Source organism: Podarcis vaucheri, assembly GCF_965113315.1.
Source record: "Podarcis vaucheri genome assembly, chromosome: 4".
In the NCBI taxonomy this organism is placed as follows: domain Eukaryota; kingdom Metazoa; phylum Chordata; class Lepidosauria; order Squamata; family Lacertidae; genus Podarcis; species Podarcis vaucheri.
In genome coordinates this window covers 61,663,733-61,682,898 of record NC_138762.1, presented here as the reverse complement: position 1 = coordinate 61,682,898, position 19,166 = coordinate 61,663,733, and the positions used below count along the sequence as shown (strand labels likewise).

At 42.4% G+C, this 19,166-nt stretch overlaps 1 protein-coding gene across 1 annotated transcript in view; it reads left to right on the top strand.

Annotated features, from left to right (window-relative positions):
- TSPAN7 (tetraspanin 7) overlaps positions 1-19,166 on the top strand; it is a 73,744-nt gene that overhangs the window by 44,383 nt on the left and 10,195 nt on the right. The window contains exons 2-5 of the mRNA XM_082219988.1: positions 11,657-11,845; positions 14,421-14,495; positions 17,200-17,295; positions 18,264-18,419. Coding sequence (XP_082076114.1) covers positions 11,657-11,845; positions 14,421-14,495; positions 17,200-17,295; positions 18,264-18,419 — 516 coding nt within the window. The remainder of the gene's footprint in view (positions 1-11,656; positions 11,846-14,420; positions 14,496-17,199; positions 17,296-18,263; positions 18,420-19,166) is intronic.

Below are 19,166 nucleotides of genomic sequence, written 5' to 3'. Positions count from 1 at the left end.
AGATATGTGAAAGGGAAAACGTTAGCATTTCTAACATGGATGCAGTTCTTTTTTTAAAACTGCCATCTGGTGGTATTTGTTGATAGCTGCAGCAATCTGAATGTGTGCAGTGTTATGGGAACAGTTTGTCGATGAATAGTCAAGTTCCTGCTTCATTAATACCTGAAAGGGTGCTTTGGATTGGAAATTTGGAAGTGGAGGAAGGCTACTATGGACTTTTTGTGAAAATAAAACACTGTGGCCTCTGTCTATAATCTTTGAGAATTCTTGGAGAACAGGTGAGTTCCCTGCAGACTGGAGGCTGGCAAATGTTGTCCTCATCTACAAAATGGGGGAGGGGGAGAAGACCCAGATAACTACTGACCAGTGAGCTTGACACTGAAATGTCCTAGAGCAGGTAATTCAACAGTCGGTCTGTGAGCACTGAAAAAAAGGATGCTGTGATTACTAAGAACCAGCATGGGTTTTTCAAAAATATGTCAGATGAATCTCATTTCTTTTTTTGATTGAATTACAAACTTGGTGGATCAGGGGAATGCTTTGAACATTGTGTATCTTGACTACAGCAAGGCTTTTGACAAAGTTCTCCATGATATTCTTGCAAGGAAGCTAGTAAAATGTGGATTGAATGAGGTAACTGTTAGGTGGATTTGTAGCTGGTTGACTGACCAAACCCAAAGAGTACTCTTTAATGGTTCCTCATCATCCTGGAAAAAAGTGGGGTGTCGCAGGGTTCTGTCCTGGGCTCATTGTAGTTCAACATCATTATAAACAACTTGGAAGAGGGAATTAAGGGGATGACACCAAACTGGGAGGGGTAGCTAATGCCACAGAAGACAGAACCAGAATTCAAAATGACCTTAACCGATTAGAGAACCGGACACAAGCTAACAAAATGAATTTCAATAGGGACAAAAGTAAGGTTCTGCATTTAGGCAGGAAGAACCAGATGTACAAATATAGCATGGGGGACACCTGGCTCACTAGCAGTACATGTGAAAAGGATCTAGGGGTCAAGCTTAACATGAGTCAACAGTGTGATGCACAGCAAAAAAGATAATGCTGTTCTAGGCTGCATCAACAGAAGTATAGTGTCCAGGATCAAGGGAAATAATAGTACCACTCTATTCTGCTTTGATCAGACCACATCTGGAATACTGTGTCAATACTGTGACCACAATTTAAGAAGGATGTTGACAAGCTGGATCATGTGCAGAGGAGGGCAACCAAGATGATTAAGAGTCTGGAAACTAAGGCGTGTGAGGAACATTTGAGGGAACAGGGTATGTTTACCTTGGAGAAGAGGAGATATGACAGCCATTTTCAAATATCCAAAGGGCTGCCATATGGAAGATGAATAAAGCTTGTTTTCTCCTGCTCTTGAGGGTAAGTTACAGGAAAGGAGATTCCAGCTAAACATCAGGAGGAACTTTCTGACAGGAAGTGCTGTTCAACAGTGGAATGTATTCTCTTGAGAGGTTGTGGACTCTCCTTCTTTGGAGGTTTCTAAGCAGAGGTTGGATGGGCATCTGTCATGGATGTTTTAGTTGAGATTCCAACTCTGAGATGCAATGATCTGTCATTCTTTGTGGGTATTTGTCCTTCCCCTGCCCACCCTGGACTTCTTTGACCCTGTGCATTTCCTTTGGTTTTCAAATCTGTGCAGTTAATGCAGCAACTCCTAGTCTTCAGCTATACATTTTTGTTTCTTGTATTTTTCTGTTATGTACCTCAGAAGACAAGCATCTGAATAGTTAATGCTGACAACAGATTGTGATCATCACCATAAACATTATGAAGGTGATATTCCAATATGATTCTGCATTTTATTTTCAGCGTCTCAGCAGAGCCATGCTGCTATACCTGATTCCCTTCCCATTCAATACCAAAGCGTGACCTCTGCAGTCCAGTTTTTATTCTTTTAACTCTGCACCCTTGGTAGTTTATTGAGATTCTGGATTTAGTTGTTAATTTAGTTCTGTATCTCAAGCTTGTGAATCTTTCTGGCTTTGGTTGTTCTGCACTGGGGTTCTGACAGGGAGGTACAATGCAGAACCATGGACAGCTCCCAGTGACCAACCTGCTCTAACAGAGGCTGCAGGGGGACTGAAACCTAATGTCTCCAGCCCACCCCTCCCAAACTCTGCCTTAGGGATGAGGGATATATCGTCCGGTTTGAAGTCCATATCATGATATTGGTATCATAGGTTTTGACCTGGCAATGCATTGTGAACATTGTGTGTGTGTGTGCTATGCAAAAATCACAATGTGGGAAAAACCGCGAAGCCAGCCAATGCTTCTCTCAATTCCTGCAGCCCCTGTTAACTCTGCTGGCTCAGTTCTCCCCTGCCTCAAACAGGGGGCAGTGAATCATAAGAGCAGATGTGGCAAAAATCAGGATGCAGGAAAAACCATGAAGCCTGTCAATGCCTCTACGTAGCTCCATTCTCATTTCAGTCACCGTGGGATATCAGCATATTGTGATGTTTAGCTGGTGATATATCACAATATTGAAAATCAGTTATTGCTCATCCCTACTCTGCCTGCTTGCTCAAAGAATGAAGAGTATTAAATGAAGAGGGAATCAAATTGATGGATGTGTGTTTGTGGTTGCAGGCCTAAGTCTTTCTCACTCCTGTTACTTAAGAACCTTTTTGACTGGAGTTGCCAGGAATGGAACCTGGTGCTTTCTGCCATGCTCCATCACTGAGCTATCGCCTCCTCCCATGACAACTGTAGAAAAAATGGGTACCGAGGCCAACACTTGAAATAATTGAAAATGCTTCAGGGCCCTGGCCATTGTGTGTGACTTGGCAGGCCAAGAAAAAGCATCGTTTTCTGCTGAGTTGAGAATTTGTCTGTTTGACTTCAGTTGAACTGTGTGAGCAGGGTCAAAGGCCCATTAAATAGATCCCATTTAATTTCCGCCCCTCAACCTCTGTGATAGCTCTGGCAGATTATTATTTTTCAGCAACGTAGGAGATCAAACGAAGGCATTCAATAAAAAAAGGAGTGGGGCAACTCTCATTAGTATCAGCTTGGAAGTCCGTTAGGCCTTGTCTTAATTGGCAGAAGCTGCAGGACAACTTCCCTTTGAACACCTTTAGATTTCAACAGTGCATCGAATGCAAGCAACGACTATCTGCCCAGTGTTTGAGGCTCCTGCTGATATGCTAAGTAAGTACAGCTGTATGGGGGAAGCGGTTCTATTTCAGAAGTGTATCATCTCTGCTTTGCATAATTTTGCACAGTGATTGTGTATAATTTTAAAAGCACAAAAACATTTTGGACAGCACCTGTGGGAGAATAAAAGCGGCCACACAGGCTGCTGCTGCTGCCATACACGCTACTTATGAATTCCCTTTCTGAAGCAAGCCTTTTAATAAGGCTTCCCTGATGGCTTTCAGAGGACCATTATCTAGGAAGCCAAGTTGTAAATATAATCCTGTCTGAACCTGTGACAGAGGCGTTCAAAGCAATTTGATCTCTCTGATGTTTTGTAAATGTTGGAGATACTTTTTGCTTCATAACTTTCAGTGCACATGTAACTACTGATAATATTTGCATATAATATCAGAACTTCCCTCCTTTCAGATTAAAAGCTGTGAATTTATCTACCTTTGAAGCAAGCCAACATGAGAACTCCACTGCACATTACCAGGAAAGCATGGCGGCCACAAGGAACCTGTTCTGCAGTTGTCATGTTTATGTGGGCACAACTTACACTGGTAGATGGGAGGGGTGCTTAACCCTTTCCCCACTGCCACTTTCTCCTTGTACATGCTTTCCTGCTGGACAGTTTTAAGTAGGTCCCCCCTCCCAAGTAGGCACTGAAGTCTGAAATGAGTTCATAGAATCATAGAATTGTAGAGTTGGAAGGGACCACGAGGATTATCGAGTCCAACCCCCTGCAATGCAGGAATCTTTTTCCCCCAATGTGAGGCTCAAACCCATGACCCTGAGATTAAGAGTTATGCTTTGCCAACTGAACTATCAATCATGCTACCCTTAACTTTCCTCTAATATGTCCCTGCATTTCCATTATTTCTGGAAACACAGAGTTGGAGCCACATACTTCATTGATGATATAGCATTTAGTTTCAGGCACATTATTCTTAAAATGTGGTTTGCATTCATTTTATAGAGGTGCTTTCTCGATTCCATTGTAGTTTCAGGTCAAATGTTATGTGTTAAGGGGACAGTAGTTCCCCCTCTTAATATAGCCAACTGGCTTCCCATTACTTTACTTTCCTACTCCCTTGACCTGGAGCGTTTAACCTGTGATTAGATGCCTGCTGGCACTATTGCTTCCTGATCAAATAAGGCATCAGCTATTTGTTTGCAGATGTGGCCTATTGCTAGCATTTTTGTGCTGTGCTGCAGACTGAGGGGAAAAGGGTGTTCCCAGTAATACTGACAACCAATATCTATGGAACTAATGAAAGAAAAGAAATACAGCTGTGAAAAATCGGAAGGCGTAGCAGAAGCCTTTCTTTCCACAGTTGCCAAATGCCATTCTCTCTCTCTCTCTCTCTCTCTCTCTCTCTCTCTCTCTCTCTCTGGCTTTTTAATGTTTTACGCATAGGTTGTATCACGTTCGAGCAACTGGAAAAGCTTTTCCCATGACATTCTATCAAGTGACTTCCTTTTAAAGCTGCTTGTGAAGAGTAGGAGGTGAACAAAGGAGGAGGGAATCAAGGAATTATATAGTCATAGTTTTCTGACACAGTCTTGGAAAGTATGGCCCTCATTTTCAGCAAAATGAGTTAATTCATTTTTGTAGGTATAACCTGTTGATTCTTACCACCAGCAGTATTTAAAGCTGTGCATCTTATTATTTTAAACATTGCAGTTAATTCTGCATCATACTTGAGAACCTGCCACGAGAGGGCAGAAGCTGAATGGGCTTTGTAGTTCGGCTAATGCGTAATGCTACTTTATGTAAAGGCTGGCACCAAATGATTCAGTGGAGCACCCTAGAAAATCAAGCACAACTTCAACGGATTTTGTATGGGGACTGCTTTGTAAATCCAGGGACTGTCCCCGGGAAACAGGGACGTCTGGTAACCAAACTCTGGTGAGCATTCCACAACTAGGGAGCCACTGAAAAAAAAGGGCCTGTTCTTATGTTGCCACCCTCTGGACCTCTCGTGGAGGAGGCACACAAAGAAAGGCCTCAGATGATTATTGTGATGTCCAGGTTGGTTCATATGGGAAGAGGCGGTCCTAGGGGTATTATAAGTCAAAAGCAGCACTTTGAAGCTGGCCCAGGAACTAATTGGATGCCACTGCAGTTGGAGCAGGATCTATGCAATATGCTCAAACCGTCCTGCCCTAGTGAGCAACCTGGCCACCAAATTCTGCACCAGCTAACATTTACAAACTGTCTTTATAGACAGCCCCATGTATAACGTGTTGCAGTAATCTAGCCTAGAGGTTACCAGAGAATAGAAAACAGAAGTTAGGCTATCCCTGTCCAGATAGGGGCTTAGCTGGGTCACCAGATAGGGGCTTAGCTGGGTCACCAGCCAAAGCTGATGGAAGGCACTCTGTGCCACTGAAGCCACCTGAGCCTCAAGCGACAGCAAAGGATCCAGAAGTGTCCCCCAAGCTACATACCTGCTCCTTCAGAGGGAGTGTAACCCCACCAAGAACAGGCCACCTCTGATCCATCTGGTTTGGGGAAGCACACACACTCAGTGCCTTAGTTTTATCTGGATTTAGAGATAGCTTAAACTACTTGCTCTTGCTGCTATATGCCCTTTTAAAATCAGAGCTCGTATGGGAGAGTAGTAGAGTGAGGCCACACAGGTTCACATCCCTGCTTGTCCAAGGTCAGATACTGAGTTTTGCTGAATGGCCACCTCTCAGCTTAACCTACTGCAGTGTGCTGCTGAATCACTCGTACTACTGAAATGACGCAGTGTGTGTGTGGTGAATATCTTATCTGTCTGGTTTTGCCCCTGAAATGCAGCATAAAGCAATTTGATAAGGTACCTTGTGATAAATCAGAGAAAGAAAGTTGAGATCCTGTTCATACCCCAACAGTCTCTTTAGTAGGGATGGGGGAGAAATTTGGTTCAGTTAGAATCTGAAGGTAAATTTACCTAATTCACACTTCCTGAAACAATATGCAAACCAAAACACAGTCATCCATTGAAATGTACAACTCTGAGAATTTGGCAATGCAGTTCTCCAACCAAGGGGGTGCCAGCAAGTCAGATCCTTATGTTACCATTTCACTTATCAGAGCTCTTATATGTTCTTCATAATTATAGTATCTATTAAAAGGTAAACACTGAATGAAGATGCCAAAATCACTAGTGTCACTGCAAATCTATAAAATACTTCTGAATAGAATATTTTACACTAGAATGAGGTTTTAGATATGTAACACTGTAGTCCTATTTAGACTCAACTGAGAATGTGCCATTGAACACAGTGGGACTTACTTGTATATGTTAAGCATGTATATATAGATGTGATCCAAGATATATTTTTTAAATGTAGTTAATTTTCATTGATTTTAGAGTCCTTACTTCCAAGCAATGTGCTTGGGTAGTGGGAGGTGGATCACCTGACGTTGATTTCATACCAGAGGAGTTTGCAACAGTACAAAGTGACCAAGTGTGGTAAGAAGTTTTGCACAAGGCAGGGTAAATAAAACAGAGATCGACATTGAAATAAAAATTAAAAATCACAAGTTTAAATGGCTCCCGATTATGATTTTCAAAACTTACATAAAGTGACATGTGCTGTAATACCTGCTTTTCATACCAAAATAAAACATCTCGAAACTCAGTTTTTGAAGTCCCAATTACATGCATGTTATGATTCATTTTTAATTACTGCAAATTGCCCTTGACTCACCCCCCATCAAGGAGACTTTAGAATTTAAACCTACAGTGTCATGGCAAAACGCCTTGTCCAAAGTAGAAATAAATTGGCAAACGTGTACTGTCCTGACACATGTCCTTATCAACCTGCAGGATCAGAGAGTGAGCAGAAATGCTTGCAGCCCTGTGCCTTATATTATAAGCCATTACCTTTGTGTGTTGCAGAAGAAATGCTGATTAAAATGTAGCGAAGAAGATGAGCCTTGTTAGCAGAGCAAATGCAGTGAATATGACAAATGGATGCCAAAAGAAGTGCATTGAAATGAGGCTGAGCCAGATTTATTGGGTGGCTGCCCCATGGCAATCAGCCGCTCCGTCTTAGTTTAACACTAGGGTAGTCATTATAACCTCTTTTTGATTTATGGCCATCTTGTATAGCCTGATTGAGATGCTGGACTGTTGTTAGCCCACGGCTGCCCCTTTCTGCAGCCAGCATGACACTGCCCCAGGCCAGTGAAGCTTTGCTCATCTGCTTGTTGCTCTTATCCCACACTCCCTGGTCTGAGATCATTTGTTCATTATGTTGCTGAGTCCTCAGCTCTGGCCTTCCCTTTGTCAGGTGCAAGGAATGTGCACAAAACCTCAAGCTGCAAGTATACAAGGCTTCATTAAAATTCCTTTCAGCCCACCGAAACACCATTAAAGCATATGCCCACTGCATAAAATTTCATTTGAAACACATGGTCTCTGCCTGAATAAGTGGAAAGTCTTTATTGGTACTTGTGAAGTCATTACCAGTGATGCTGTTGTTTAACAGGAAGGTGATAGATGCCTCCCTCCAGCACATGCTGAGTGCAGTCCTGAGAAAATATGCTGGCTGATCTGCTCTATGCTGATTCCATTAGTCCTTCAGTAGCATTGGATCAGCATGATCCCCATTTGGATTGCAGTAATCAGTGCTCCTGTCCAGAGAGCTGGATTGCAAAACATGGCACCTGGATATGCCACAGATATATACCCTTCATGTTTCATTTGGGTGGAAGAGAGATTTATTTCTATGCTGCCTTTCTGAACTTCTGATCATAAGCAAACAAGACAAGTGGGATCTGCAACAAAACGTTGCAGTATGGAATACTCCCAGCCACCAAGCTATGCTGCCTTCCAGGATACTCTATTCCATGCATCCCCAAACCTGGCCCTCCAGCTGTTTTGGGACTACAATTCTCATCATCCCTGATCACTGGTCCTGTTAGCTAGGAATGATGGGAGTTGTAGTCCCAAAACAGCTGGAGGGCCAAGTTTGGGGATGCCTGCTCTATTCCATTCCCACTTAGCATACTGAATGCTCACTGGGCTGTTTCTCGCTCCCCCACACCATTTTTAGGAGGGTCCCCTCCCCCAAAAGCTTTTTTCGTACACTTGCAAACCTTACCCACCCCCTCAAGATGTCCTGTACTGTACTTCCCTCTTGCGAGCTGATGGTGACATTTTGGCTACATAAGGACCAGCAATTGGAGAAGAAGAAGAAGAGTTTGGATTTGATATCCCGCCTTTCACTCCCCTTCAGGAGTCTCAAAGCGGCTAACATTCTCCTTTCCCTTCCTCCCCCACAACAAACACTCTGTGAGGTGAGTGGGGCTGAGAGACTTCAAAGAAGCGTGACTGGCCCAAGGTCACCCAGCAGCGGCATGTGGAGGAGCAGAGACACGAACCCGGTTCCCCAGATTATGAGACTACCGCTCTTACATTAATATATAATACTCTCACTGGCAATTCCTCTCTTTCGGCCCTCTCCAATGATGTGTATCACTGGAGAGATATCTTTCCAGACCATACTGAGCTGGCAGAGTCTTGTGCTTCTGTTTACCTGTATAATCAGAAGTGATGCCTGAGGCATCGTATGAACTGAATGTATCTCAAGAGAAGTAATTGTAACAAGGAGAAATTCTGCATGAAACCCCTCTTTTCTACTTTTGAAAACTGCACTCGGTATACTGTTGATACAACATAATATGGAGGGAAGGGGTGAATGTTGCATTATAAAATTTAAAAAATCTGATATATGGTGTAATTTAACGGTAGCATAAAACAGAACCTTTTATTTATTTGCAAAAGCCAAACCACTTAACCCCGATTCATAGAATCACAGAACTGTAGAGTTAGAAGGGACCCTGAGGATCATCTAGTCCACCCCCGCAATGCAGGAATATGCAGCTGTCCCATACGAGGATCAAGCCTGCAACCTTGGTTCGTATGGCTTACCGTTATTCAGTCTTCAGGTATGGGGAAATTAGCCTATGCCTAACGAAGAAAACCCTGAACAGCATGTCTGTGATCTTGCCATGCTGGTAGTTACCCAGAATTGTACAGTATGATCGCAACTTAGACGTGCGATTTCAACACACATTGAAAGTACAAAATCTCTCTGCTTTGCTCTGGAAATGTAAGGATGCTCACATGGGGACCTTCCAAGGCGGTGGCTTGAATGTACCCATTTTTGCATATACCCATTGCCACCCCCGGAACGTAAGCCCCACCCAAGATGCAGCCGTACAGTAATGTCCAATGAAAGGCATGGAAACCCCTAGTGGTCATATTGTTTCTATTTTTCCTAAATAAAAATGCATTTAATAACATAAATATCTAAAAGAAATAATCTACACAGCGGAAATGGTTTTAAAACAATAGTCTTAAAACAAACATTTTTCCTGCCACCCTGAAATTAGTTTCACGGTTTCAATTTTCAGGCAACATGTCTTGTTCAAATTATACATGTTTTTGGAATGTTAAAATTAAGTACACGCTATCAAGGTTCGGTTACCAAGCAACTCACACATTATTGTACCATCCAAATAATTACATTTGGGGCAAGTAAGAACCAGTACTGGCTTTACCCTCAGTATTCACCAGCATCTTAGTCATATAGGAGAAAATATTTTTTTTAAAAAAAGTTGAACCAGGAAGGATTTATAGGATAATGAAAAGACAAGATTCAAGTTAAAATGATTTAGATTTGGATATCTGTTTTCCATCACATGGTGTAGAGACGTACACGCACCAGTCTGCTTTGTTCTGTTGAGCATGGCACATGGATCAGTTTGGAAGCAAAATTAGACTTGACGCCATGATTGAGATGAGGCTAAAGTAATCAGGTCAATGTCTCCTATGTCAAGAGGGCCTCTTTCCTAGCATCTGTTGATGGGGGAATAGAGATGAAGAAGGTTGAGGGGAAGGCTCAGTCATTAACCCTGCCAGAATCAAGGTCTGCTGATAGGGTTGCTCTCTGTTTTAAGCACAAGGATCAGAAATATCCTGTCTCTTGTGCTCTCCCTGACCACTACATCTCCCCCTCGTAAAAATAAACTTGGTGGATCTGGGAACAAGATGGAACAAGATGGAGAGAGGAGCCCTTAAGAATGTGATTACAGAATTGTTATTTGAGTATAAATGGGAAGGAGACTGCAACACTTTTTATGCTGAATTAAATAGTCACTGAACAGCTTGAAACATTTTCATTGTCTTGGACTAAAGAACTGGTATTCTTTGCTTCTTCCTCTGGTGGCAACATTAGTTCTTCGCTTTCCCTCACAATTATGAAATGTCTTTTTTACATTTAAGTAAGTAAAGGCTTGTTAAGAACTAATAAACAAGTTCTTTAGAATCAGTATATTGCTGGTTGTCATCTGTTATGTGGTCTTTATTTCCTTAAAATATTTTATTCTACAGCGCCTTTATTTTTCCAAACCAAGGATGCAGTGAAACCGAGCATTTTTAAATGGGTAGTAATAAGTGGCTTCTGAGAAAAAGGAGTGTGGGAAGCTGTTTCCTCAGCATGTTTTAAAAGTACTTGATGAATGCTTGTTTTACATGTTACCATTTTATTTATTTACTTTGTTCTTAAAAATATACACTTAACTGGACTTGCCAACCTTAAGTTCTGCACCCCAAAATGATGCAAATATCTATTTCGCCTGTGAACTTGGGTTCCAAGCATGTTAATGCAGAGGGGGAAAAGACGTTTCTGCAGATTTCAGATATAACACCTGTGAGAAGTGGTCTGTATTCATGTGCACAAATGGCTCAGCTTACTGTGTCCACTAGATGTCAGCAAAGAACACATATGTGCCTCTGGATTACAGCATCCATCTCTGCGCCAGCAGGAATACAAAGCACGCAGTATTTCAGTGTCAATGCTGTAACGGTTGACATGAACAATGGCGTTGTGCTCAGGATATGTGGATAATATGTGGCATAGAAACAAATCTTCCTGGATTTTGAGAGCCCTACAGCTTCTTTCCCACACTTCTAAAGAAAGGTCCAAAGACTGAGCTTCTGATCTTGTAGGTTAGGAGATCAAGGCACTTGAAATTTAAACAGGCATTGTTTAATATCAGCCCCCATTGTGAATGTAAAACTCATTTTGGATTAAATGCATCTTTTGAGTTTTCTTCTGAATTGTATCTCACATCAGCAGCATTTCTACATGGCAGAGAAAGCATAAGAAAAGATAGGTCAAGAGAATTTGGTGCAAGGCCCCGTTAAGTACACTGGATGCTTTGTTCCCTAAAATGGCATGAGTGGGTTGCTGGTTATTTGCTATGGAACTTTGGCTTTTGGTTCTGCTTGCTACAGACCTCAAAACGGAGAAGGAATATTTTGTATTCTAAGCTTCTGTGGAACTAATAAAAACCTATTTTTTTAACAAAAAATTGTTGCTGCAACAGCAGTTCTGCTACACTTAAAAATGTCTGTGTGTTCAGTATTACCATATTTTGATCCTTATAAACTCTGACCTTGACTTTCTGCTTCTTACTTTCCAGATAACTGGTGTTATCCTTCTCGCTGTTGGTGTCTGGGGGAAGCTGACTTTAGGCACATATATATCTCTCATTGCTGAAAACTCCACTAATGCCCCTTATGTCCTCATTGGGACGGGTACCACGATTATCGTCTTTGGCTTGTTTGGCTGCTTTGCCACATGTCGTGGCAGCCCATGGATGCTGAAGCTGGTGAGTATGCAGCCAAATAACTTGGTGCTGCTGGAGTGCCAGAAATTGGTAAAGTGGCCGTTTTCTCTTGTTACATGTAAACAGATGCCAAGCAGGTTTCAGCCACACACGGGCACACACAGAGCAAGGGGGTATAATTACTAAAAAGAGATCCATATGGGAAATCTGTCGCTCCTGGTATAACATCCTGGGAGTGATTTATAGGAATTATCCCATAATTTAGAGTTGAGCCACACATTCAAAACAACAGCACCATGTGCCACAGTCCTTTGGAACGTCAGAATTTAAGTGTGAGGTTTCGTGTTTAAATTCTCTGCAATGCAAGAAATACATTTGCCTCTGGAAAGGCAGAATATTAGAAAAAAGGCTCTAAACCTAGTCATGTTCCTGACTGGCTGGTTTCTTTGAGGGAGAAAGGTTGTTTTCTGCTGCTCCAGAGAAGCGGACATGGAGCAATGGATCCAAACTACAAGAAAGAAGATTCCACCTAAACATTAGGAAGAACTTCCTGACAGTAAGAGCTGTTCGACAGTGGAATTTGCTGCCAAGGAGTGTGGTGGAGTCTCCTTCTTTGGAGGTCTTTAAGCAGAGGCTTGACAACCATATGTCAGGAGTGCTCTGATGGTGTTTCCTGCTTGGCAGGGGGTTGGACTCGATGGCCCTTGTTGTCTCTTCCAACTCTATGATTCTATGATTCTATTCTATGAGATATTTTAATGTTGTGGGCACTGAAATAAGTAATCCTCATTTTCATTCTGCCCATGTTTTTAATTCTTTAGTATACTGTATACTGACTCTTAAAACATAGTTTACAGCATACTTCTAACTATGTGTACTCTGAAATAAGGGCTATTGAATTCAGTGGGGCTTACTTCCAGGTGAATGGGGTTAGGATTGCAGGTTTAGGAAGCAGCCCTTAGTAAAACTGCAGTTTTCCTTATCCTTAAACTGTGAATTAGTAATATGCAGGCTGGATATACCTTCCTGTTATTCCTTATTTTCTAGAAATAGGAACAGGATCTAGTTTTAGAGAAATGTAAGGGTTAAAGTGTGATTATGTCAGCCATGGTTGTAGCCAGGAGTGGAGTGGGGCAGCTGCCACCCCCCTAAATCAAGTAAATAAATAACAATACTTAACTGACCAATTGCATCACCGATAACTCGGTTTTGCCCCTCCTAACATAATATCTGCCCCCCCTTAAAATAATGATGTCAACAATTGTGGATGACTACCATTCAAGAGTTTTCCAAATCTGAATTTTAAATGAGCCATGAGTGCAGTTGGAAGAAACAACTGTGTTGAACAAGCACATAGTTTTAAAAGACCGCCAGCCTTTTAAACAATGCCAAAAGTGCCTTGAGCCCCACAATATTTTCGTGCATATATAAATGAAGTTAATGTGAACTAGAAGAAAGCAGAAGAGATTTTTTTAAAAAATTAGAATATTCTCTTTCACCTAGATATTCAAGTATAGACTAGGGAAAATGGGATGGGTGTGAATTTTATTGCCATGTGTGCAGATGACAGTAAGATAGCTATGATGAGGGGGAAACGACAAGCACACTCAAATGTGTGTCCTTGGGTTAACTTGGGTGTATGCTAGTTCATAAGCCTTTTGGCTGCAGTCCGGAGGTCCACATGGAAAGGATCAATAGGCACATCCTGGTGGGTTTTTGCAGAGCTTTCCCTGGCAGCAGCTCCCAGCTAGCTTGCTTGAGCAAGCGGAGTATCAAACTACCCATGAGCCAGCTGGCAGCTGCTGCCAGGGGAAGCTCTCAGCAGAAAGCCCTGAGCGTGCACACATTGCGTTTCTGTGGGGCCCAGGAGATTGCTGCCATCATGTCAAAGCAAGCCCCATTGATCCTAGTGGAATTTGTTTCTGTTCTTGAGATAAGCCTTCAGGCTGGTGCCCTCCAGGGTGATGGGAGTTTAGTCCAAAACATCTGGAGGGCAGCAGGTTTGCAAAGACTGTTGTGCGCACTTACTTAAGTACTTCTTAGTAGACACATATAAGATTATATTTTCAGGCCAAGTCTGTATAGCATTTTAACTTACTGACATGGGCTCAGATTTAGTAACTGACATTAGCTTTCTTAGGGTGAACTCTGATTACCAAAATAAATACATGCTATGGGGAAGAACTGCTTTAAGCCCTGGGGCTTGCCTGCCCACCCAAGCTCAGATTTTACACCCCCTTTGTTAATTTTGGCATTAAGCCCTTTTCGGGAAAGCATGTAACCAAGCTGTCTAGACAGGTTTCATACCTGAAGCAAATTGGGTTTACCGCAATAATAGGTTTCCCAGCCTCCGTTGAAGATTCATCTTCTCCCTTTCCTCCCCCCCCACCTGTTTTGCAATTGCAATTTTGAGGAAAAGGGGAACAGTGGGATAATTTGGCATCCAGTTTTTTGCTGAGCAACATTCTTGACATTCTCCTAAAACTATTTGTAGAATTGCACTTTGTGTAGATGCAGTATTTATTGAATTCCCTGAATTGTAATGCATCCAAATAGGAGGAAAACCCTCTGCAGTGTGAGTAATCTGTTCCATTCTTCATTTCCTCTTGTATTTCAGTATGCTATGTTCTTGTCTCTGGTCTTCCTGGCTGAGCTTGTGGCTGGCATTTCAGGGTTTGTGTTTCGCCATGAGGTGAGTATAAATTACATGTTGGTAAAGGTGGTGGCAGCATGGCTCTGAGCAGATTTTGCTGCACCCTCTTAGGATACCGGGTATGATTAACCAAGGCTGCAGAGTCCAACACTTTACTTGGCAGCGATATGTACCCACAAACACAAAACCTGTTCTCATTCCAAATCAAAGGATTTAGCCTAAAGCTTTAGGCTTTTAGTGTTCAATATTTATTTTTGAGTTGCATTTATTTATATGCTCACCATGCAAGATCTTCTTTACCCTGTCATATATGCTGAAGAGAGCAAAATACCTTAAATTCTTTACATAAATGCTGCTACTTCAGCCAAACAGGCTTTTGATTGTATAATGCTGAGCGGATTTCCAAGAATGCAAAGCCAAACTAACCTAGTTTGTTTTGCTGCCTTGTAAATCTCGTGTATTTCCTGTGCTAAAAAGCAGCAGCAGAGCTAGAGTGGGGAAAGGGAAAGAAAAGGATAAAAGTGAATTAGTGAGACACAGGGCTTACGGAAGGACACTTACCTTTTGCTCTGCTCTTTCAATGTCTAAGCATGGTGTTTTGTTTAGGTTTTTTACCCCAAACTTTCATCACAAAAGCCAGCTCTATAAAGCTGAATTGGAGCAAATGTCAGTTCGGGTTTTGTGCTGATTGACATTTGCCCTGATTGAGCATTAATGAGTGGGTTTTTGTGGGGGAAACTCCAGAGCAAAAATAAAGGGGGCTCAGATATAGAGCTTAACATTGCGGACTATGCCCATAAAGAGCAGAGGAAAGGTAAGTATGGATAAGCCTACAATGAAATAAGAATACAATTAGGGTCTATAATGCAAATGTCTCTCAGCCCACTTCATACATACTGTGGTTTGTTGCTTTTCTCTTAAGAGTGCTTTAAAACCTAAGTACTTAAGTTTATTAAATTTGTTCATTGATTCTTACAACCAGGCCCCACGGTGAGTGCCACCCGGCATTTTGTCACCCCCCTCAGTGGTGACACCCGGGGTGGACCACACCCACCGCACCCCCCTTCCTCTGCGCCTGCAACCTGCATCAGTGATTGCCAGCCACTGCACCAAGGAGGCTGAAACTGTTGCCTAGCAACAGGAGCGCTTCTAGGTCTTGGAAGGCCATGCTGTGTCCTCTCTTTCTGCCTCTGCCTCCTCTGCTCCTAGTGGTGCAGTGAAACTCTCCCTGGATCCTGTTGCTCCCCATGAGGGGAGGGGAAGATGGGAGTCCTGCTTCCCCAGCTGGGGCAACCATATCATAGGAGGGGGAAGCACTCACCTCCTCCAGCCTATGTCCCCTGGTCTCAGCCCCCTCCCATGTCATCTTCCTGTTTCCCCTCCTCATCCATCTCAGCCTGCCACTGCACCCCTGAGCCCAGCAACTCCTCTTCATGACAGAGAAGGTCTTCTCTCCGATCACTTGGCTTCAGGTGTTCTGTCAGAAAACTTGGTTGTTAGGACCCTATAGGTTAGTAACCAAATTTTAAAATTGGCCAGACTATACGCATCTTGGAAACGTCAGTTGTCTTATACATTGCTATCCCACAATTCGTAGCCAATTGGGTTGCATAAGGATTGCAACCATTATGATTAGTCCCACCTGAAAGGCGGTATATCCAAGCTGTTCTTGTGGAGTTGCTGTTTTGAATCAAAAGGCCAAAAAAATGTCAGTTAAGCTCTGTTCAGGCCCTCTGCTACCTCTGAGGCTGAGCATCTTTTGCTTATCTTTTGCACAGTCTGAAGTGTTGGCACCTTTTGATCCTGAGGGCATTCCTGCCCACAAGTACCCTTTACTGCAACAAATCAGTGCTTATTCTGTGGATTGGTCTTTCCCTTTTCTCCCCTCCATCTTAATATTCCAGTCACTAGGAAGCAAAAGGCAAATCTGAAGGGGATTTCTTCTTCCTTTCAAACACGTATATTGGTTTAGGAAAGTAAGGGCTTCAATTTAGGATTGATTGTACATGCTTTGTACTTTTAAAAATTCACATCAAAATTATTCACCAAAAATAAATTTTAACAGTTGCATCAAAAAAAGTGATGCAAATTAAGCTAACTTCCCCATGTTCACTTCTTTCCAAAAATGTATTCTTCTTCTGCTCATCAGGAGGTAAGGGATTGTGCAGGACGTTGGAAATATTATTCCCTTTTATCTCTCGCTCACTTACAAACTTATCTTCGCAGCCATAGAAGGACAAAAACCCAAAAACCCTGACACACTCAACAGGCCTTTGGTCCAGTTTCAACTTCTGTATCTGCTAGCTTGATACTGTGAGATGCATCCTTGGTAGTGATGCATTTCTTGGCAAAGGCAGTTAATTCAGGGAAATGAAACTGCTGCCATGAAGCATTGTCTCTTTCTTCTATTACCATATTTCCCTTCTGTTTTTCACCTGATGCCTCTGACTCCTTGACATTTCCCTCTACATAATGAATGGAAGATTGAACTTACAGCCCTAGGTAGTAAATGCCAACACAAAGGACTACTGACTGTTCTAAGATAACTTTTGTCATTGCTGAATGTACACTTCAGGAGGAATGGCAGTTTCTTCTTTTCTTCCTGTGTCTAAAACCATTCATTTCTTTTTTAAAAAAAACATTTCCCTGGTCGCTCATTCAGGCTGAGAACTTGAGCACTGGAAAATCTATTCTGCATATGGGTCCAATACAGCTGACCATAGTGTCTAAATTTCCCTTTTAGATCAAGGACACGTTTCTTAGGACATACACTGAAGCCGTCCAGAATTACAATGGGAACGATGAGAAGAGCCATGCAGTGGATGACGTACAACAGAGTGTAAGTTCAAGGTTGCAACGACTAAAGCCAATACTCTTCTCCGGTTGCAACATAAGAATTGTCAGTTGCTCGAAATGTTGTCTGTGGATTGAACATAATCAATTGGTTGCAACACTTGAGCAGTCATTTTCATCATTCTAATTTCATTCACCTCTTTTTGCCGTACACTGACAAATCTCAGACATATAGGACATGGTCTTCACTACAGTAACCATTGGAAGCTGTTGCAGATTTTTGGCTGGGACAATCAGCTGTCATTGGATGCTGGGAAGGGAAACTGTGCTTTTAAATATGCATCTATCCATTTGTGATCTGTTAATGACCAGTTATTCCTGGTGTTAATGCTAAAGGCTAACCATTGCCAGCATTTGATAACCTTACTATCTTTTGATCAGTGCCTGGGCACATGACTCACTGGTTATTCCCCAGTTCACTTGAGAAGCATTTGGCAAAGCATGCTTGGAATGTTTGAAAATGTTTATTCTGTTCAAGAACTCCAGAAGTCTGATGGTACTTGTGAGCATGTGATGCTCTTTGTAGAAGGCCTGTAGTATATGCTCTGCAGGCAGAAGATCCCAGATTCAGTCTTTGGCATCTCCTAGTAGGACTGGAAGGACCCTCAACCAGTCAGTGTTGGCCAGGGATGAGGAATATGTGGCTTTCCGGACGTTGCTGGAGTCCAATTCCATCAACCTTAGTCAGTATAGCCAATAGTCAGGGATGGTGAGAATTATGATCCAGCAACGCCTGGAAGGCCACAGGTTCCCCATCCCCACCACTACCATCGTATCCTGCCCAGGTAAGGTGCAGCAACACCAGTGTAAAAAAGGCGGCTGTATGGATCTGCCCCTCTACAATGTCTGCTGCTGCATTTTTGTGATAGTTGGTATAGTTTGAAGCAAGGACGTGAAGCATTTCCTGCTTTTTCTAACTATGGTCTTACTACTATCCTTTCTGATTATTTTTAGCTGAGTTGCTGTGGTGTCCAGAACTACACCAATTGGAGTACTAGTCACTATTTTTATGAACATGGCATCCCCCCAAGCTGCTGCATGAATGCCTCTGACTGCAATCCCTCAGACCTGGCCAACATTACCATTGCTGCTACTAAAATAAACCAGAAGGTATGGACCACTTTGCTTAGTTGCATATTTTTCAGGTTTCTCCATAACAAAAGGCAAAATGTGCTGAAAAGGGGGCACCTGGGGAATTAGCTGCAGTCTTATCCATTCATCCTACTGCTTAGCTGTGTTCTAGAGCTGGTGTTTCTCATACTCCAACAGAGAAGAGATGTTTCTCCCATTTCCCAGTGATCCCTGAGCTAACTTCCCATGCCCCTGATTCTCATTCTGACAGAAAACTTCCTCCACAGAAGCAGAGCTGACAAGGCTGAAGAATGCAGCAAGTAGATTCAGATAACCTTGATAGTTATGCCAGTCATCGCGTCTGTCCTCACCTGTTGCTTTTTTCCAACATCTTGCAACCAGTTTTCTGAAAGCTGTGCCATGTACTGGATGCTAACAGCCTGCTTGAACTGAGAAAATAGAGATGATTGACATAAGAACCATGCTTCATTAGGCATGTTTACTGCGCCTGTTATAATGCTGTTGGAGTCGTAAAGCTGGAGGCAGAACACAGCAACATTTGACCCCGAGCCAAAAGGGATTGCAAAAAGCACAGCATTTTAGTGAGCATGAGTGAGAACAAACGAGATGAATAAACATGTAGAAAATACGGGTTTATGCAACTCACGATTTATGTGACGTATAAAAAAATGAATGAATACCTCTTTAGTACTGGAACAGAACTTTTTTTCTGTTCAGCCTGACTCTCATATAACAGCATTAATGTTGATTTATTGTATCCATTCC